The sequence below is a fragment of the Mastigoproctus giganteus genome, chromosome 7, assembly GCF_048544385.1.
Source record: "Mastigoproctus giganteus isolate SK-2022 chromosome 7, ASM4854438v1, whole genome shotgun sequence".
In the NCBI taxonomy this organism is placed as follows: domain Eukaryota; kingdom Metazoa; phylum Arthropoda; class Arachnida; order Uropygi; family Thelyphonidae; genus Mastigoproctus; species Mastigoproctus giganteus.
In genome coordinates this window covers 137,360,381-137,383,065 of record NC_143581.1, presented here as the reverse complement: position 1 = coordinate 137,383,065, position 22,685 = coordinate 137,360,381, and the positions used below count along the sequence as shown (strand labels likewise).

The window sequence follows — 22,685 nt, the reverse complement described above, 5'->3', positions numbered from 1 at the left end:
CTTTCTACCTGCCAAAATCAATGACCTTTAATTGAAGAGTGATTTGAAAATTACATTTCTTTCAGAAATGGTTTACTGGATTTGATGAAATTTTATATTTAATTCTTAAGTCATATAATTTGTTTTGTTTTCGCAATAAAATGAAATTGAAAAGTTTCTTTATTTGTTTTTTCTTTAGATGAAGCCCACAAATTCCATTTTGCTTTGGGCCCCATAAAGGTATAGATGGGGGCCCCAAATTCCATTTTTTCTTGGGCCCCATGAAGGTATAATGCACCACTGTTACTCTCCATATTCAAATTCAGCATCGCTTAAGTCTGAGTGATACCACGTCTCCTCTATTATTCCTACAGTGTCTACATTCAGCGACTTAATCGGTATTTCAAATTCATCAGATTACAATGGTCCTAGCATTAGTATACAAGGAAGTATACATGCACATGTTCTTACTCTTAGTTACCTAACACAACCCTTGTATTCATTTGTTCCAGGATGACCCGCGGCAGGGCCTGAAATCTCAGACACCTTGTTTTCCAGGCTACTGCATGTACGAGTTGTAGAAATGCAAGAATCACTTTCACTTCTGCTTGCAGCTCTAGTTAAACTATTTAATAATAATAATAATAATTTATTACATGCATATGTTCTTACTCTTAGTTACCTTAACACAGCCCTTGTATTCATTTGTTCCATGATGACCCTCAGCAGGGCCTGAAATCTCAGACACCTTGTTTTCCCGGCTACTGCATGTATTAACATGCAGTAGCCTGGAAAACAAGCTGTCTGAGATTTCATTGCTGTTATCTTCCAAAAAAGTGTATTATTAACACTTTTTTTGGAAGATAACAGCAAAAAAGGAGGGAGAACACCCTCCAATGACTTTTTAGGGGGTGTTCCCTTAAAAAATTATGAATATACAAATATACAATTGAAAAATATACAGTTCTGAAATTGTACAGGTAATGTTGAACAGAAAAGACAAATAAATTGAAGTTTTTTGCACATTTCTTTACAGAAATGTGCAAAAAACCATCAATTTATGATGATGCGTAAACCATCATTACTTATAATATCATTGTGAACATTTTTACAAATAAATGATGAGAGAAAAGAAAAATGATGAGATATATGCACAGAAATTTAAAAACTATTTGCCAACTGCTTCCTTTAACATTTGTACATTAGTTCCATTTTTATAATCGTTTCCTCTGTGGTTTTAAAATCCTGGTGATGTGTTCATTTTGTAGTTTCTTGAATCGGTTTAGTGAAGTGACATTTTTTATTTTTGCAGGAAGTCTGTATTTTATATTTTTCTGACCTGTGGCTTTTCTGAAAAGTGGAACCTTCATGTTGGCTTAATTTCTTAGATTGTACGATATTTCTTCTTCTATGGTTATAAAAAAAGGATCTGAAGAGAGGGGCCAACTTTGGTATCTTCAAAACATTGTAAACAAAGACTGCCTCTCTGTAGCAGTTATGCATCACAGAGAGCAAGGCAGAGATCGTGAGTTGAAGCTGATTAGGGTTGTGATCAGGATGGAAATATCATCTGCATATGCTATTAGGGGAGAAGATGGAAGAAGAGAAAGGAATTCATCAATATAAAGAACGAATAGGGTAGATTCGAGAAGTGAGCCTTGAGGTACTCCCCTGGAGAAATAACAGTTGTTGGGGTATGATTGATTTGTTCTTACAGAGAGCAAGGCAGAGATCGTGAGTTGAAGCTGATTAGGGTTATGATCAGGATGGAAATATCATCTGCATATGCTATTAGGGGAGAAGATGGAAGAAGAGAAAGGAATTCATCAATATAAAGAACGAATAGCATAGTGATCCTTTTCAATGATCCTTGAGCAGAAGTCAACAATTGCAAGATCAGTGGATCTTTTAGAGCAATAAGCATACTGTTGTGATGGATGAGCTGATTTACTTCAAGAAAACCCACGAGTCTGCTATAATAACGAATAGGGTAGATTCGAGAAGTGAGCCTTGAGGTACTCCCCTGGAGAAATAACAGTTGTTGGGGTATGATTGATTTGTTCTTACGACAAACGGCCAATCAGTAAGGTAGTCTTCAAGGAGAAGGTTAATTTTCCCTCTCAAGCCAAGATTATTAAGTTTGTTAAATAGAATATTATGGTTTATGCAATCAAAAACTTTGGATAAGTCAAAAAACAGTGCTATAGCATAGTGATCCTTTTCAATGATCCTTGAGCAGAAGTCAACAATTGCAAGATCAGTGGATCTTTTAGAGCAATAAGCATACTGTTGTGATGGATGAGCTGATTTACTTCAAGAAAACCCACGAGTCTGCTATAATAATTTTTTTGAATAATTTTGAAAAAACTGAGAGTAGATCTATTGGGCAAAAGTTGTTGATAGAGTTACAGTGGTTTCCCTTTGGAACAGGGACGATTTTTGCTTTTTTGAATTGAAGTGTATTATTCTATGTATCCCCCTAGGCTATCAGTTTTTTGACCCACCTATAATTGCGGTGCCACTATATCATCAGAGAATATTGTTGCACTTCTTTTATTCAAGCATGTCCCATCCCTGTAAAAACAGTCTCTCCTGGGCCGAACTGGTTGACAAGGCTCTCAACGTATACTCCCTCCTATCATGTCTGTGCAGAATTGTCTGGTATGTACATCACCTGAAGGGAGTTTTTCCAAGGAAGTTGGAAGTTTCTAAACTTTGAAAAATTACATATTTAAATGCTTAAATGTAAATTTTTTTTTTCTGTGTTGACTTATAACCAAACAGAAGAGTGAGATTTTTCTAAAAATAAAATTTAAAAAAAAAGCTTATCATTAATTTTTTTTTTTCTTTTTCTGATGCAATAATATCTTCTATGCTTATGTATGTATTATATGATTCAGTTTCACCATCTTCTGGATCTTAATTCCAGAGAATTTATTCAGTCTCTGCTTGTGTAGATCCACATCACTTGGATCTTGTTAAAAGGGTACATTCTGCTGTATCGATTTTTGAAATTCGCACAATGATAAAAACACCTACTATTTCTTATAAACGTAGTTGGTAGATGGGAGTACATCTCTATAGAGTTTCAGGAGAATCTGTACATATACAGATGTGATTGATGTACATGTAGTTTCATACTCCTTTGGTCCCTTTCATAAAAAAAAAAAAAAACATATATGTATATATATATATATATATATATATATATATATATATATATATGTTCATATTTGTGAAAGGTTAAGAATTCCTCCAGTATTATGTTTCTAATCTACACCTCTCCAAAAAAAACACAAATGACAAACCTTAAGCAGTCATCACAACTATACTACATCACAACAATCCATTGTAATTATATAAATATAAAAACAAAAACAGTTGTAGTTAGCAGACCTTCAAAAGTATTCATAACTGGTACAGGATTTGCATAGTACTGGAGCGCTCCACTAGTACTACTGCAGTTGAGTAGTACCAGTAGCAAGAAATTACTGGAAATAGAGTTCCACTAGTTTTCATTCCTCATCAATCCAGAAGCCAGTCTAATGGTACTGACATTGAGAAACAGTGACTTAATGAAATGGCACCGTGGTAGATTACTATTGCTTATTTTATCTTGTATCCAAATAGTTGTTAACAGTTATTAATAACTCCAAACTTGGTTTTGAAAGGAATGAAGAGATAAGTTTGTTGTCCAAGTGGAACCATCTGCACTTTCACCTCTGTCACACCTTGTTGGTTATTTTCAGCTTTTCCCTCATCCAATGGAAAAGTTTTGAGTTATTATCATTTCCTATAATGCTTACATTGATTACCTTGTACTTCTTAAAATATATATTGAAATATCTTTCATTTATTGCCACCCTTTATAATCATTTCTTGGTCTGTTTTTCGTTAAAATTGTGTAATGAAAAACAGTTAAGAGTACACATTGATTTATTTCTTCAGGGGGGCTACACGCATTGTAGCTCTCTGAGGAAATTTCAAGACTACCTGTTGCCAGTTCAGTAAAAATAATAAAATAACAATAAATTAATTAATTCTTTGCACCAAGAAAATAAAGAACCATCACCACTACATATTTAGTAGCACATTGAAAATCTCATTAATTTGGTGATGTGGATTATCAAAATAGCTAGAAACCCAGCTATTTTGTTAATCCACAACTATTTTTAGAAATATTTTTAAAAAATTAACTGCTATTTCATCAAATAAATCTATCCAATTGCAAACATGATTTGGACATGGCAGTACATTTTCTAATGGAATGCACCATACACTGTTATGCATAATTGCAGTAAAAATTGATCATTCATTATTTTGCATTGATTAAATGAAATCAAGAAAAATTTTAAAATACTGATAATTACAGATGTACTTTTTTTAAATATTCGAACTAGACAAATGCATGAGCCATGGATTGCATCAGGGAAACCAGTCAGAAAAACTACAAGATGAAAACCGGTAATCAGATCAAAGCCATGGCTGAGGGAAAGACCCACAAGTACTGGGGATGATGCAAGCTAAACATCTAGATCACATATAGATCAAGCTCCATGTGACCAAGAAATACCATCAGAAACTCAGAAGCCTGCTAAAACCAAAACTAAACTACACAAACAAAGCCATAAATACCTGCACAGTCTCAGTACAAACATATTATTTCAAGATCATAAAATGTACTAACACTGAGCAGGGGAGACCATGAGAAGGACCAGGAGAATGATGTCAAAGAGCTGCCAATGCTGCCAATTCTGGAGCATCTTGCCGATGCTCCAGAAACCTGAAATGCATGCACTTCTGGTTTCTGTGGGCATTGGCAAGAGGAGTCTGACAGCAGCATAGTCTGATGATGGGTATCACTAAGATGCCTGAAATATCACCTTAAATTGTTTAGTGATTTAGGCTTAATTATATGGTATTAATTATAGTAATAATCATAGACAGATAAAAATTATAATATAATTTATACTGAAAATTATAGTAATAATCATACAGAGATAATAATAATAATGCTGTTTAATGAAATTTATTGATACCATGTTGAACACAAAAAACACCAGTTATTGTACCATTAAGGAAAATGGACAAGGGTAAAAAAAAAAAGTACTAAAAGCAGGAGCATACCCTGAGCAGAAGAATTATAACCCCGGGGGGCTCACATCTGGTGAGTATGGGCTTGGCACACCCAGGGTCCAGGGTCCTGAGCTGGATATCATCATTCTTCTCTTCCTTGGTGATTCCCTTCTACTTTTGACTCTCTCTCTCTCTCTCTCTCTCCCCCCCCCCCACTCTGTCTGTCTCAGGGTTACTCGGGAACTTTTTTTTTTCCTGGTGCAGCATAAGCCTCAGGCTTCCTTGTATCATAGGGATGATAATAATAATAATAATAATAATGGAAATTTACTGTATTTTTTAATTTTCAACAAAAAAATATTTATATAGATAATAACAGAAATATGTTTGAAATTTTGCATTCTAAATAGTTTTTAAACTGGAAAATAACTAATGGTTTCATGTTTAAATTTTGTCTGTAACTTTTTTATTTTAATTTTCAGCCAAATTAATATATATATACATATTTATTTTTTTTAATAATAAAAGGTATGAAAAACAACATTTTTATAATATTGCAATACATTAAGATAAGAAGAGATAAAATATTAGTATACTAGGATTAGCAGAAATAAAAGGAACAAAAAACTTTTTTCCAAAAATAAAAAAAGAATGTTAGGTGTTGCAATCACTGTTTTTGTTATGATTGGTTTATTTGTCATTTACTTTTACACATCTTAAATGTGAATGACAAATAAAATTAAATGGAAATAAAAATGAGTGACAAATAAATTATATGAATATTTATCTTATAAATTTTAATTTATTTTATGTGATGAAAAAAAACATGATAAATGAGTATTATTTGTTAATTTTTATTTTAGTTTCAATTGAGAAATTTTGCATATTTTAATGTTGACAGTCAACTTGTTTTTAATTTTTCAAGGTTCCAGATCACTTGGAACCTGGATTGGATGATAAGCAAATGACAAGATTATTAGGTCTTGCGCTACATGAAGAGGATGAGGATACATGTAACAGGATGATTAAGAAACCATCTATTTTAGATATTGAACCTGGGGAATTTTCTCTTCGTATTGAGGCTCAATCACAGCATAACCCATGGAATCGATTTGTTCAAGGCAATCTTATTTTGAAACAAGGCTTAGTTGACAAAAGAAAGGTACTGATATGTAAATATATTTGTTGTTCTATGTCTACATGTTATTCAGTAGCTTTAAACACTACTTCTTTGGTAACACTGGATATTAGTAGAATGGGTTGGGGGGACAAAAGGGGTAAGATGACAATCCCTGAAATATTTTCAGTCATATCTCAGATATTACTAATTTTCTCATTTAACTTTATCAACTTGCCCTCTACTTACACAGATTTGGTAATTGGTAATGTTACTTTGTCAACAAATAACATCACCAATAATTTGTTTCCAAGAGTTTGTGACAAACTCAAGTACCAAAACAATAATTTGTTATGATCCTTGAGGTTGTCACAGACATTCTCTCAGATATGCGACAAGCTGTACTTGCTACCTGGGAGTCTAAAATGCTCATGGAACTGATATTCGGGTGACAATCAAGTCAAGTGGACCCAATTTCGGCAGAAGTCCAGACGGTCTGTGACAGCCAAATCCTCTGCTCGCACCTTCACGATGGTTGGACTGTTAGTAATCCTGGGTATAACCTCCATGCACAAGTACATGGTGGGTGACCACCCAGGTGTGAATCAACATAAGCAGGCGTCGAGGTGTGGCGCCCACACCACATGGAGGAATGCTGCCCCTCTATGTTACCAGGCAGTACTAGGTAGATAACTCTCATCAACCGGTGCAATACCACCACTTTGCTTATTGGAGGCTTGAAGTGGTGGAGCCCATGTTTAGTCTCTAGAGCTAAGTTCCGGTCAACCCTTCCCTTTCTCTTCCATCATGCAGTATGATTGGCGAGATCCAATATTCCTTATATTTCGAAGGTACAGCTCTAAAACGGAGTTTGCAGGTCGGCCGCTAGCTGGTACACTGGACCAAACCAATTGGTAACTCTCTAGGAGGCTTCCAGATCAGTTAGTATATAATCTTGCTACCTCTACTCTGCCAGATAGTGACTGGAGGGAGTCCGAAGTGACTGGGAGAGCATTGTCAAGGCCATGTTATGTCAAGGATCTGGTTATATTGTTACCATGTGTACGCCATATACAAAAATTTCATTACATCATACAGCATGTCCCACCCACTTTTTCTTACTATTGAATACAGCATGAATTCTTAAACTAATAGAGCAAGCTTATCTGCGAAAAGATCTAAATCTCCCAAGCACTTCCTAATTCATTTCACAAATATACGTGGTCTCATTTCTAATCTCAATGATGTCCATTTCCACTTGCATTCTTTTCCTCTTGTATATTAATGACCTTCTTCCATTGATTGGAAATCCTAACCATAGTTTTGCCCATGATAGCACATTGCATTCCACTTTCCATTTTGAGAAACCTTCCCCTGCTCGGCGCCTCCGTAGCCAGGTGGGCAGGAGCACCAGGGCATAGCACACGCTTCTTGATAAGACTGGGGTTCAAGCCCATGCCCACCAAATACGGAGGATGCGGAAAGGTCAGGGAATGACGACCACATATCCACGGAGCAATATGGCCTTAGTTGCTAATGCTCCTAAAATCCAAAGAACAACAACAACAACTTGCCTTGCTCAATCAGCTTAAACTTCTCGAAAATCTGCTACCAATTCCATAAATGCCGATCTTCAGGTAATTCTCCAGTGGGCCAAACCTTATGTACTTTTTTTGACAGAACCTCAGTTATTGGTTGATTCAACTACTGCTCATCTCAGATGCTCAAATTATTCGCTCTATGCCCTGTCAGAGACTTGGCAATTTGGAATCTTCTCTCTTTGATCTTCTCTGGCTTAAAATCTCTCTACCTCATTGTGTCAAATTCATCTGTTGTCTCTATCGTTCTCCCAACTCCACTAATCACTTGGAACTCTTTGACTTCCTCTCTTTGCAAATTGACTTTCTCCAGTCCAACTTTCTTAACAGTGAGGTAATTTTCCTTGGTGATTTTAATGTTCACAACTCCAGCTGGCTTCCGTTTTGTAGTCACACCGACCCAGCTGGTCGAGATGCTGAAGCTTTTGCAATTACTAATGATCTTGCACAGATTGTTCATTTACCTACAAGAATACCAGACAATCCTAATTATACAACCAACACGCTTGATCTTTTTCACATAAACAACCCTTCTAAGTACACGGTCGAAGTGAGAGGTCCTTTAGGCACTTCAGATCCCAACTTGATGATTGTCTCTTCTCCAGTGCAGCCTTTATCTCATGGCTATTCCCAACCTTGTGTTGTTTGGCATTACAAGAATGCAAAATGGGATGACCTGCGAGATTTCTTTTCCTTGGTCGGATTACTGTTTCAAAACTTCTGATGTCAACGTTTGCTCAGATTGTGTCAGTGATATTATTCTTACAGGAATGGAATCCTTTATCCCACACTCCACTTTAAAATCTCGTCCTTACCTTGGTTTTCCAATAAATGTGTTAAGGCTGTTCAAGAGTAGAATGTTGCATATCGTAATTGTCTTGTTTCTAATTCTTCAGTTTAATTTTCGCCTACACCAAAGCTCATAACAGTTGTAACACAGTTATTAATCAGTCCAAACTAGAGTTTCAACAGGCTAAGAGTACAAAACTTGCTTCTTACCCTAATGGTAGCCAAGCATTCTGGTCTCTTGCCAAAGCTATTGGCCGCAACTTTTGCCCATCTCTGCTCCCACCTCTATCCAAACCAGATGGTTCTGTTGTCACTTCAGCCAAGGATAAAGCTGACCTGCTAGCATCCCAGTTTTCTTCCAACTCATGTATTAATGATCTTCGTAAAACACCTCCCACCATTCCCAACATGCTCCATTCAATGCCTCCTGTGGTCTTCCATCAAAAGGATGTCAGAAGGATTTTGACGAATCTTGATGCTAAGAAAGCTCCAGGTTCAGATGGTATTTCTCCACTTGTTCTCAAAACCTGTGCTCCTGAACTTACTCCTATTCTTTGACTCCTTTTTCCACTTTCTTATTCCAAAGGTGTTTTTCCTGTGCTTGGAAATTTGCTCATATCCAGCCATAAAGGGTAACAAATCCCTCCCATCCAATTATCGTCCCACCAATTACTTATATTTTTTCTAAAGTAATGGAGAAATCAATTAACTGCCAACTCTTAAACTAACTAGAAACCTTCTGTCTGATCAACGATCGCCAGTATGGATTCCGTCAACGTCGATCCACTGGTGATATTTTGGCTTATGTTACCCATTTATGGACTAATTCAATAGAAAGGTTTGGTGAAACACAAGTAGTTGCTCTTGACATCTCAAAGGCTTTCGATCGTGTTTGGCATAAAGGTCTTCTAAACAGACTTCCATCTTATGGTTTGCCAAGTGTTTTTTGTATTTGGTTATCCACTTTTCTCTCTGATCGCTCACTGAGGTGATGATAGATGGCTCTCTGTCTTCTAACTTCAGTGTGCTGAAGTAGAATTTACTCAAGGAGGTAACTACCATCAGAGGTAAAGGGAAGGGTTTTTGCTTTCGTAAAGGTGACTATGATGGTCTGAGACAGTATTTAAATTCTATACAGTGGGACCAACTGATGATGTTACCAACAGCAAATTTAAAATGGGAAGCATTCAAGGAACTAATCTTGGTAGCTACCAGGCTTTATATACCATCCAAGAAATATTGTTCAAGGTTCAGGCCTAAATGGTTGTCAGATGAACTAATGAGACATATGGCAGAGAAGAAAAATGCATGGGATACATACAAATTAATGGGTGACATGGAAGCCTATGATAGATATAAGTTGGTCTGTAACCAAGTCACAAAGGAGATTAGGCAGGCAAAGGCAGATTATGAGAAATCCTTGGCAAAGGATGCAAAGAAAAACAGAAAAGAGTTCTTTACCTATTTAAACTCAAGAAGGAAAGGGATGAATCAGATTGGTCCACTGGATGTTGATGGTTCAACAGTTGAGGATCCTGCTCAGGTGGCAAACAATCTAAATGAGTATTTTGCATCTACATTCACACATGAGGAGTTATTCAGGAAGGGGAATGTCGTAAGTGAAGTGAACATTGGCAGTGTGCTAGATGATTTTCTAATAACTGAGAGGAAAGTGGAGGAGAAATTGTTGAGGATAAACATAAAAAAGGCACCCAGGGTGGATGGGATCTATCCAGTTATATTAAAGGAGGCAGCAAAGGAAGTAAGCAAACCCTTAGCCATAATTATGAGAGCTTCTTTGGACTCAGGGGAGATACCCATAGACTGGAGATGTGCAAATGTAACCCCAATTCACAAAGGAGGATCAAAGGCTGACACAAGTAATTATAGACCTGTTAGTTTAACTACGGTTCCAGGAAAATTAATGGAGGCACTGGTTAAAGAAGCACTGCAGGATCATCTAGACAAGAATTCAGTTATAGCTCAGACACAGCATGGTTTTGTTAAGGGCAGGTCTTGTCTGACCAATTTGATTGGATACTATGATGTAGTCACAAAAGAACTGGATGCAGGGAATAACTTTGATATTACATATTTGGATCTCAGAAAGGCTTTTGATACTGTTGCGCATGGAAGACTGCTGCACAAATTGGAGCAGTGTGGCATTGGAGGCAAATTGCTACTATGGATAAAGGGATGGTTGAGTGGCAGAAGACAGAGAGTGGTAATCAATGGACACTGCTCAACGTGGACTAATGTTATTAGTGGAGTTCCTCAGGGTTCAGTGTTGGGTCCATTGTTGTTTTCTGTATTTATAAATGATATTGATGATGGTATATCAAGCTTAATGTCCAAGTTTGCAGATGATACGAAGGTTGCCAGGGTTGTTAAGGACACTACTGATGCTATGCTGCTGCAACAGGATCTGGAAAGGTTGAGCAGATGGGCTGAGACGTGGCAAATGAAGTTTAACATTGACAAATGTAAAGTACTACATATGGGAAACAGTAACCCCAGATCAACGTATCAATTCTGTGGTACTACGCTGACAGTGGTAGAGAATGAAAAGACCTGGGGGTAATTGTGTAGGCAGATATGAAGTTCTCTGAGCAGTACAGACGAGCTGCAAGAGTAGCTCATGGTGTCTTGTCAATGATATACCGGAATTTTTCTAGCAGTGATAGGGATGTGATTATTCCCTTGTATAAGGCATTGGTCAGGCCACACCTTGAGTACTGTATACAGGTCTGGAGGCCTCATTTCAAGAAGGATGTAGAGCTGCTGGAATGAGTACAGAGAAGGGCAACAAGATTAGTGAATGGAACAAAGGGTTGCTCTTACGAAGAAAGGCTTAAGTTTTGCAAATTACAGAGTCTGGAGACTAGGCATCGGCAAGTTGATCTGATAGAGGTGTACAAGGCTTTGAATTGCTTGAGCATGCTCAATGCCAGTGGGATTCTTCCTCTTGCTCAGAATAATCACCTGAGAGGGCATAAATTCAAATTGAGGAAGGACGGATGTCGGATAGATGTGCGGAAATTTGCCTTTAGCCAGCGGGCAGTTGGTTTGTGCAATAAACTTCCATCACTTGTCGTTGAAGTTGATAGCCTAAACAAATTCAAGGCTCAGCTTGACAGGTATTTCAAACAAACGGAGGGGTGAAATGGGAGCAGTGGTTGTGTTTTTTTTTTTTTTTTTTGGCTGATGCTGAATAAGCTTGATTTCTTGCATCATATGCCTCTACTAATGCTAATGCTAACTTCTCCACTAATGCCGGTGTTCCCCAAGGTTCAGTTCTTTTCCTCTTGTATATTAATGACCTTCTTCCATTGACTGGAAATCCTATCCATAGTTTTGCCGATGATAGCACATTGAATTCCACTTTTCATTTTGAGAAACCTTGTCCTGCTCAATCAGCTTCAACTTCTCGAAAATCTGCTACCAATTCCTTAAATGCCAATCTTCAGGTAATTCTCCAGTGGGGCAAAGACAACTTAGTTGATTTCAACCATTGTAAAACTCAGTCTTGTCTTATATCTCGCAAAAAGGATTCTTCTGCTCCTATGCTTATCTTTAGTGGCACTCCAATTTCTAAGCAATGTGATGTGTCTCTTTTGGGGATTACTCTGACTTCTAATCTCTCTTTTGGCACAAGGACATTACAAATGATTCCTCTGCATCTGAAAAACTTGGTTTTCTATTTCGCTCTCAGCATTACTTTTCTTCCAAACAGCTACTCACTCTGTATAAATCACAAATCTGCCCTGCCATGGAATATTAATGTAACCGTGGTTACCATGGTTAATTAATGACTCCTCTGTAGCAGAATCTCTCCACTCTCTGTCTAATAGATGTACTGTTTCTGCATCATGCCTTTTCTACAGATACTTCCATGGGCACTGTTCTTCTGAATTGGCTTCTATTATTCCCGCTCTCACTTTCAAAACAGTCCGAACACATACTGCCACCAGCCAACATCCATTTCCTGTCCAACTTCAAACTCACAGAACCAACTTATCTTCCTCTTTTATTCATTCAACTGCTGTTTTCTGGAACAACCTTCCTTCACACGTATTTCCTGAAAATGACAGTCTACAGAAGTTCAAGTCTAATGTCAACAAATATCTTCTTTCATATTCTCAACCTCCAACCCAAGCACGGTACTAAGTACTATAGGTTCTAATACCTCTCGTGTTTGAGGTTTCCATAAATATTAAATTTATTGATCTTATTAATTTTAAATATAATGCCCCATACTAGAGCAGCAAAGCAATGGGCACAAAGTGGCAGGAGTGCTGTGACTCGGGGGAGAACTGAGGGGGCAATTCTACAATTCAGAGGGGGCAATTCAGAGCCAAAAAAATATGCAATTTTTGAAATGTTTGCCGTACGCTCTGTCTAGATGCATGTATAGTATCTAGATGCATGTATACTTGCGTGTACACCAATGCTAGAAGTGTAGTAAAGAAATTTGATGAATTTGAACAGAACATAATATAGCCAAGGAGGATGTCTTCGTGTGTACTATGTGCAGAGAGTGTCTAGAAATTAGTCGTCAATTCAGCGTTCTGGTGGGAGTGTATGAGAGCTGGAGATGTAGGGTAGATGCTCTTGAAGAAATTAATATTGAGAGGGTCCATCAATCTCTCAGCTCCCTAACTCAATGCCAGAGCTCGCTCCTTTGCATCAGGCAACACAGTGGAATCTCCAAGGCAAAATGTGCTGGTCCCACAGGAGTTGGTTATTTTTGGCAAGTCTATTTTCAGGGACATGGGTAATATATTGTGTAAAAAGGATAGATGTAATAGGACCATGGTATGTCTCCCAGGGACAACAGTTGATGTGGTAGAGTGGATATCACCTTTTAAGGGCACAAAGGGCAATATTGTCCTACATATTGGCACCAATGATATTAAGAGGAGATCTCTTAAGAGGAGATAATAAAAATTAGAAAGAGCAGCTGCCTGGAGCCAGGGGTGCTGGGGGTTTCAAGGACTGATGGCATGAAACAAATAAATACATGGGCTGTGTTAGGGTGAATAAGAATAGATGCATGTATACTTGCGTGTACACCAATGCTAGAAGTGTAGTAAAGAAATTTGATGAATTTGAAGTGTGCTAGTCAAGGCATCAAAGGAGGATATTGTTGGTATATCAGAGACATGGTGTCACACAGATATTAGGAATGCAGAATTGGAATTTGGGGAGTATAATGTGTACAGAAAGGATAGGAAGGGAGGAGGGGTTATGCTGTTAATTAAGAAAAACATAAAATCTAAGGAAGTGCATCCAGTTGATATAGATGGACAGAGCAATGTTGAGTCAGTTCAGTGTGACATAAGCACTGGGAAAGCAAAAATCAGAGTAGGAGTGTGTAATAGGCCTAATTACTCTGAGTATAACAAACAATTGTACAGAGAAATAGAGTGAGCTAGTAAATCAAAATATCTTATAATGGGAGATATTGACTGGAACTTGTGGGTCACTCGCTCACACACTAGCACGACTTTTGTGGATTTATTGGATCATTGTTTTCTGCAGTAGCATGTTAGAGAAGCACCCTGATCTGGTTATCAGCAGTGATTATTAAGGTATTAAGAATTTGCAAATAAAGGAACCTCTAGGAGGCAGTTATCACAGTGCACTGATGTGGGATTTATTTAAAGATATAATTACCATCAGGGGTAAAGGGAAAGGTTGTTGCTTCTGTAAAGGTGACTACAGTGCTCTCGTAGACAGTTTTTAAATTCTGCAGTGGGACCAACTAATGATGTTACCAACAGCATATGCTAGTGGGAAGCATTAAAACAATTAATCGTGGAAGCTACTAGGCTTTTCATACCGATTAAGAAATATTGTTCAAGGTTCAGGACTAAATGGTTGTCAGATGAACTAATAAGACTCATGGCAGAGAATAAAAATGCATGGGATGCATATAAATTATCAGGTGACACAGAAGCCTATGACAGATATAAGCTAGTCTGTAATCAAGTCACAAAGGACGTTAGGCAAGCAAAGATAGGTTACGAGAAGTGTGTGCAGAGTATGCTAAGAAAAAGGGCAAGGACTTCTATTCTTATATAAGCTCTGATAGGAAGGGGATGAATCAGATTGGTCCACTTGATATCGATGGTTCGACTGTTTATGATCCTGCTCAGATAGCTAATAAACTGAATCAGTATTTTGCATCTACATTCACACATCAGGAGTTATTAAGGGAGGAAAATGCCAGTTATTAAGGGAGGAAAAGACCTGGCATTTTAATGATCCTGTAATAATGAGAGCAAAGTTGTGGAGAAATTGAAGTTAAACATAAGAAAGGCTTCTCGGATGGATAGAATTTATTCGGTTATATTAAAGGAGGCGGCAAGTGAACTAAGCAACCTCTTAGCCATAATTATGAGGTTATCCTTGGACTCAGGGGAAGTCCCTATGGACTGGAGATGTGCAAATGTATCCCCAATTCACAAGGGGGGGTTGAACAGTGACACGAGTAATTTGAGACGTTGGTTTAATTTCTGTTCTGAGTAAAATAATGTAGTCACTGGTTAAAGATGCATTGCAGGATCATCTAGACAAGACTGCAGCAATAATTCAGACACAGCATGGGTTTGTTGAGGGAAAGAAATTTGATTGGATACTATGATGTGGTTACAAAGGAACTGGATGCAAAAAATAATTTTGATATCATATACTTGGATTTCAGCAAAGCTTTTGAAACTGTTGTGCATGGAAGACTACTGTACAAATTGGTGCAGAATGCTATTAAGGGTAAGTTGCGACAATGGATAAAAGGTTGGTTGAGTGGGAGAAGACAGAGGGTGGTAATTAATGGATGCTGCTCTTCATGGACGAATTTTATTAGAGGAGTCCCTCAGGGTTTGTTGTTGGGCCCACTGTTTTGTATATATATCAATGATATTTATGAAGGTATATCAGGCTTAATGTCGAAGTTTGCAGATGATACAAATGTTGCCAGCGTTGTTAATGACAGTATTGGCATTTTGCTACTGCAACAGAATCTAGAAAATTTTGTCAGATGGGCTGAGAAATGGCAACTGAAGTTTAAAATTGACAAATGCAAAGTACTGCATATGACTAGAAGTAACCCCAGAGAAACGTACCAACTGTGTGTTACTACACTTAGGATGGTAGAAAATGAAAAAGACCTGGAAGTAATTGTGCAGTCAGATATGAAGTTTTCTGAGCAATGCAGACAGGCTGCCAGAGCAGGTCATGGGGTTTTGTCAGTGATATACAGGAATTTTGCTAGCAGGAAAAAAAGAGGTGATTATCTCTTTGTATAAGGCCATGCCTTGAGTACTGCATTCAGGTCTGGAGGCCTAATTTTAGGAATGATGTAGATATGCTTTACGTGTACCGAGAATTGCAACAAGATTGGTGACTGGAACGAAGGGGTCCTATTACCAAGAGCGGCTTAAGTTCTGCAAACTGCAGCAGCTGAAGACTAGGCACCTGTGAGGTGATCTGATCAGGGTGTATAAGGCCTTGAATGGGTTGAGCACACTGAATTCTGATGGGATTCTTCCACATGCTCAGATTCCAAACCTAATGGGACAAATTCAAATTAAGAAAAGCTAAGGGCAGAATAGATGTGCAGAAATTTGCCTTTAGCCAGCGGGTATTTAATTTCTGGAAGAAACTTCCATCTGTTATTTTGGAAGTCGATAGCTTAAATAAATTCAAGGAGGAACTGGACAAACTTTTAGAGGGAATGGTTGTGCGAAATTTTTTTTTTTTTTTGGCTGATTTTACATAAGCTCATACACTTGCTTCCTTGCATCACATGCCTCTATTACTATCTGTCATGGAAATTGATAGCTTAAATAAATTCAAGGAAGAAGTAGAGAAACTTCTGGTGTGAATGGATGGGTAAAATGGGAGGGGTTTTTTTTTTTTTTTTTTGTTTTGGGTGATCCAACTTCTGGTGTGAATGGATGGGTAAAATGGGAGGGTTTTTTTTTTTTTTTTTTTTTGTGTTGCGTGATCCTGTATAAGCTACTTCCTTGCATTATATGCCTCTGCTAATGCTAATAATATGTACATCTTACTGTAGTTAGGAAAACATATATGACAGTATATGCTGAAAAGCTAAGGGCAGAATAGATGTGCAGAAATTTGCCTTTAGCCAGCGGGTATTTAATTTCTGGAAGACACTTCCATCTGTCATTGTGGAAGTCGATAGCTTAAATAAATTCAAGGAGGAACTGGACAAACTTTTAGTGGGAATGGTTGTGCGAAATTTTTTTTTTTTTTTGGCTGATTTTACATAAGCTCATACACTTGCTTCCTTGCATCACATGCCTCTATTACTATCTGTCATGGAAATTGATAGCTTAAATAAATTCAAGGAAGAAGTAGAGAAACTTCTGGTGTGAATGGATGGGTGAAATGGGAGGGTTTTTTTTTTTTTTTTTTTGTTTTGGGTGATCCCGTATAAGATACTTCCTTGCATTATATGCCTCTGCTAATGCTAATAATATGTACATCTTACTGTAGTTAGGAAAACATATATGACAGTATTACCTGGAAATAATAATGTTTGCATGTGTTCATAGATGGCAATAATGTTGGAGTGGGGTTAACGTGCTAAATTTTGTCTCTCTATCTGCCTCCCAATTCTCTCAGTAAAGGAAAGTATGTTATATTGTGAGTAGTAATTCTTCATTTTATCTGCATATCTGTTGCATATTGTTTGTTTCTTTATATTGAAACAAAAAATGTTTGAGCAGAAAATGAGGAAGTGCCTGAATCAACCTGATAAATTTGCCTGTGTGTAGGGTGGGGGGAAGCAGTTTACAGTGAAAACTCAGAGGAAGAAAATCTGCAGTATTAGTAAACATGCATATTCTTTGTACTTTGGCTGCAAGATTTGTGATAAAAAATAAACTTGGGTTCCCCGTATGTCCTGTATTTCCTGCACAACAAATCTAAGGGTATAGCTAAGTGGGAAAATTAAGAGTATTCCTTTTGCTTCCTATGGTGTAGCAAGAACTGCACATCCACATTTGATGATTGCTGGTTCTGTGCTACAAAAATATCACGTTTGCCAAAAAAAAAAAGCAAGCACAGCATCTGCAATAAAGCCTGTTCCACATAAGAAGACTTGCTGATAGCAGATTCTCCAAAATCATGGCATAAATTAAGCGGTGATGAATATAGCGAGAAATCTTATGGTACATACTTTACTGGATGGTCCACATCAACAGATTTGAACTATCAACTAGACAATTATACTTAATTAAACAATAAGAGTTGAATGACTTCATTCATGATATAAACTGATCTAAAAAACTCGTAAATCTCCTTGTTCTAGGTTACAACAGTGGAAGCTGCTTGTCAAGGAATGTAAATTACAGTATATCAAAGAAATTTCAAAATATTTTGTTATGCAAGATGGTATGTGTCATGCAAAGATATTAATGGCCTTCTGAACAAATTGGGGGCACTGAACACAATTCTAATGAATGGTAAATTGACATTTACATTAAAGTAAAATTTAAAAGCAGTTTTGCTGCACAATGGAAATGCATTCTTATCAGTTTATCTACTTCGTGCTTCATTGGCTAGAAAGAAATGTATGAAAGTATGTCCAAGATTATGGACATACTTGAAAATTGAAAGAAGGAATTTGCTTTGGGCTTCAAACATAAGTGTTCAAAACAAAATTGCAGGATACTGAACTTGGAGAGCGATACTGAGCTTTGTGATTACTTAAAGCAATTATGTATAGAATTTTTGGAAAAAGGAAATAAGATAATTATGAATCTCTGATCTCAACTTTACTGTAATGTTATAAGAATGGTCTGCCAAATGCCTTTGAAAATTAATTTTCTTCATTCCCATCTCACTTTTTTCCTACAGAATTTGGGAGATGTAAGTGCCAAGTAAGGGAAATACTGTCATCAGGATCTATCCAAAACAAAAAAGTGGTATCGAGGTGATGGGAGATTGTTGCCGGTTCCTTAAGAGTGAAAACAAAATGGACTATAGGAAAAAACTCAGAAAATAGTGTATGAAGTACAGTTAAAAAAAAAAAATTTTTTTTAAATGAATGACTCATTTTTAAGGCAGCATATGTATTTTTGTGACTATATTTAAAAATTGGTTGTTCATTAACTTACCGAAATTTCACTATAGTTTTGGCATGTTTGAACAGCAGATCAGTTCCGTTTAGAAGCTGCAATGTTTGCTCTGTGGTGTAATTATAGCACACTACTTAAATGTGACTGAAAACCAAAAAGTTCATTTAGTGATCACTTCCTTTCACTCTGAAATTTTCAGACAAGGTATGTCACCATGGAGAGCTATTCGTAATGGGATGGGATGATTGCTTGTGCAGTTTTTTTTTTGTTTAATGAAAATCCCAAACATGAGAGGTATTAGTACCTATAGTACTTAGACCGTGCATAGGCTGGAGGTTGAGAAGATGAAAGAAGATATTTGTTGACATTAGACTTGAACTTCTATAGACTTTAATTTTCAGGAAATATATTTCTGGAAGAAAGGAAGGTTGTTCCAGAAAACGGCAATTGAATGAATAAATGAGGAAGATGAAAAATTCGTTCTGTGAGTTTGAAGTTGGACAGTAAATGGATGTTGGCTGGTGGTGGCAGGTGTTCGGACTGTTTTGAAAGAGAGAGAGAGCTGGAATTATAGAAGCCAGTTCAGAAGAACAGTGCCCATGGAAGTATCTGTAGAAAAGGCATGCAGTAGAAACAGTACGTCTATGAGACAGAGAGTAGAGAGAGACTCTGTTAGAGATAAGTTATTAATTAACCTAACTGCCCTCTTCTGAATGGAATCTAGAAGCCTGAGAGTGGTTTTGGGGGTACTGCCCCAGATGTCGGAACAATATTCCACAGTAGGGCAGATTTGTGATTTGTACAGAGTGAACAGCTGTTTGGAAGAAAAGTAATGCCGAGAGCGAAAAAAAACTTGGTTTTTTAGATGCAGAGAAAGCAATATTTGTAATGTGCTTGTGCCAAGAGAGAGTGGAAATCAGGGTAATCCCCAAAAGAAATATATATCATCTTGCCTAGAAATCTGAGTGTCACCAAATATAAGCATAGGAGCAGAAGAATCTTTTTTGCGAGTTATAAGACAGGACTGGGTTTTAGAAGGATTGAAATCAACTACGTTGTCTTTACCCCACTGGAGAATTAACTGGAGATCAGCATTTAAGTAATTGGTAGCAGATATTCGAGAAGTTGAAGTTGATTGAGCAGGGTGAGATTTCTCAAACAGGAAAGTGGAATGCAATGTGCTATCATCAGCAAAACTATGGATAGGATTTCGGGTCAATGGAAGAAGGTCATTAATATACAAGAGGAAAACAGTGGGGTAAAGAACTGAACCTTGGTGGACACCAGCATTAATAAAGAAGTTAGAACATAGAGAGCCATCTACCATCACACTCAGTGAGCAGTCAGATAGAAAACTGAATGATCAATTACAAAAACAGTTGAAAAACCAAAAGATGGAAGCTTGTTTAGAAGCCTTTTAGGCCAAACACAAAGCTTTTCAAATGTCAAGAGCAAGAGTTTGTGTTTCATCAAATTTTTTCATTGAATTTGTTCATAAATGGGTAGCATAAGCCAGAATATCACCAGTGGATCGACACTGACGGAATTTATACTGACGATCGTTGATCAGACGGAAGGGTTCTAGATAGTTTAAGAGTTGGCAGTTAATTGATTTCTCCATTACTTTAGAAAGAGTAGAAGTAACTGCAATGGGACGATAACTGGATGGGGGGGGGATTGTCGGAGACACCCATTTTAGGAACTAGCTGGATATGAGCAAATTTCCAAGCAGAAGGAAAAACACCTTTGGAATAAGAAAGTGGAAAAAAGGCGGCAAAGAAGAGGAGTAAGTTCAGGAGCGCAGGTTTTGAGAACAAGCGGAGAAATACCATCAGGATCTAGAGCTTTCTTAGCATCAAGATTGGTCAAAATCCATCTGACATCCTTTTGATGGAAGGCCACAGGAGGCATTGAATGGGGCATGCTAGGAATGTTGGGAGGTGTTTTACAAATATCATTAATACGTGAGTTGGAAGAAGAATGGGATGCTATCAGGGCAGCTTTATCCTTCGTTGAAGTGACAATAGAACCATCTGGTTTTGATAGAGGTGGGAGTAGGGATGGGCAAAAGTTGCAGCCAATAGCTTTGGCAAGAGACCAGAAATGCTCGGCTGCCATTAGGGCAAGAAGCAAGTTTTCTACTCTTTCCCTTTTCAAAATCGAGATTGGACTGATTAATAACTGCTTTACAATTGTTGCAAGCTTTGGTGTAGGCAGAAAATAAAACTGAAGATTTGGAAACAAGTCAATTACAATATGCAACATTCTTCTCTTGAACAGTATTAACACATTTATTGGAAAACCAAGGTTTGGATAAAAGACGGGATTTTAAGGTGGAGTGTGGAATAAAGGATTCCATTCGTGCAAGAATAATTTTACTGAGACGATCTGAGCAAATGTTGACATTAGGCATTTTGAAACCGTAATCTGACCAAAGAATAGAAGAAGCGAAATCTCGCAGGTCATCCTATTTTGCATTCTTGTGATGCCAAACAACAAGAGGTTGGGAATAGCCATGAGATAAAGGCTCCATTGGAGAAGAGACAATCACCAAGTTGTGATCTGAGGTGCCTAATGGACCACTCACTACGACTCTGTTCTTAGAAGGGTTGTTTGTGAGAAAAATATCAAACGTGTTGGCTGGATGGTTAAGATTGTCCAGTATTCTTGTAGGTAAATGAACCATCTTTGCAAGGTCATTAGTAATTGTAAAAGCCTCAGCATCACAACCAGTTGGGTCTGTGTGACTAGAAAACAGAAGCCAGCTGGGGTTGTGAACATTAAAATCACCAAGGAAAATTACAAAGATCATTAATACATGAGTTTGAAGAAAAATGGGATGCTGTCAGGGCAGCGCCCTGATAGCATCCCATATCATAACCTCAAAGGACATCAATCATACTGCATGATGTAAGAGACAGGGGAGGGTCCACCATTTCAAGGAAAGTTGGAATGGAGAAAGTCAAGTTGCAAAGGGAGGAAGTCAAAGAGTTTCAAGTGATTAGTGGAGTTGGGAGAATGGTAGAGACAACAGATAAATTTAACACAATGAGGTAGAGAGATTTTAAGCCAAAGAAGATCGAAAAGAGGAGATTCCAAATTACCAAGTCTCTGACATGCAATAGCGGAACGGACTTATGCACAAGTACCATCTTTGAGGCGAAAGGAATCATACAGCAAATAATTTTGGAAACTGAGGTCAGCAGTGGTTCATTCAACCAGTAACTGAGATTCTGTCAGAAAAAGTACATGGGGTTTGGCAGACTGTAAGTGGAAATGGACATCATTGAGATTAGAACCGAGACCACGTATATTTGTGAAATGAACTAGGAAGTGTTTATGAGGTCTAGATCTTTTGTCAGATAAGTTTGCTCTATTAGTTTGACAATTCATAGTATATTCACTAGTATGAAAAAGTTTAGGGGGGGTGGACATGCTGTCTGAAATAATGAAATTTTTGGATATGGCGAACACACGGTAAGAATATACCCAGATCCTTAACATAACATGACCTCAACAATGCCACTCGCATACACACTACTCGGACTTCCTCCAGTTACTATCTGGCAGAGTAGAGGTAGCAAGATTATACACTAGCTGATCTGGAAGCCTCCTAGGGAGTTACTAATAGGTTCGGTCCAGTGTATTAACTAGCATCCAGCCTTCAAACACCATTTTAGAGCTGTACCCTCGAAATGGAAGGAAGTTTGGATCTTTTTCCATGGTGTTCATCATAACCTCGAAGGACATCAATCATACTGCATGATGTAAGAGACACGGGAGGGTTGACCAGAACTTTGCTCTGGAGACAGCGTGGGTTCCACCACTTCAAGCCTCCAATAAGCAAAGTCGTAGTATTTCACCGGTCGGTGAGAGTTATCTACCACCTGGTATTGCCTTGTAATAGAAGGGCACCATTCCTCCATGTAGTTTGGGCATCACACCTCAACTCCTGCTTACGTTGGTTCACACCTGAGTGGTTGCCCACAGTGTGCTTGTGAATGGTGGTTATACCCAGGA

General features: G+C 37.7%; 1 protein-coding gene across 1 annotated transcript in view; it reads left to right on the top strand.

Moving 5' to 3' along the window:
• Nucleotides 1-22,685, top strand: part of Pdk1 (Phosphoinositide-dependent kinase 1) — a 595,617-nt gene that overhangs the window by 443,036 nt on the left and 129,896 nt on the right. Inside the window, exon 11 of the mRNA XM_090377106.1 lies at nucleotides 5,981-6,217. Within this exon, the coding sequence (XP_090233232.1) occupies nucleotides 5,981-6,217 (237 nt within the window). The remainder of the gene's footprint in view (nucleotides 1-5,980; nucleotides 6,218-22,685) is intronic.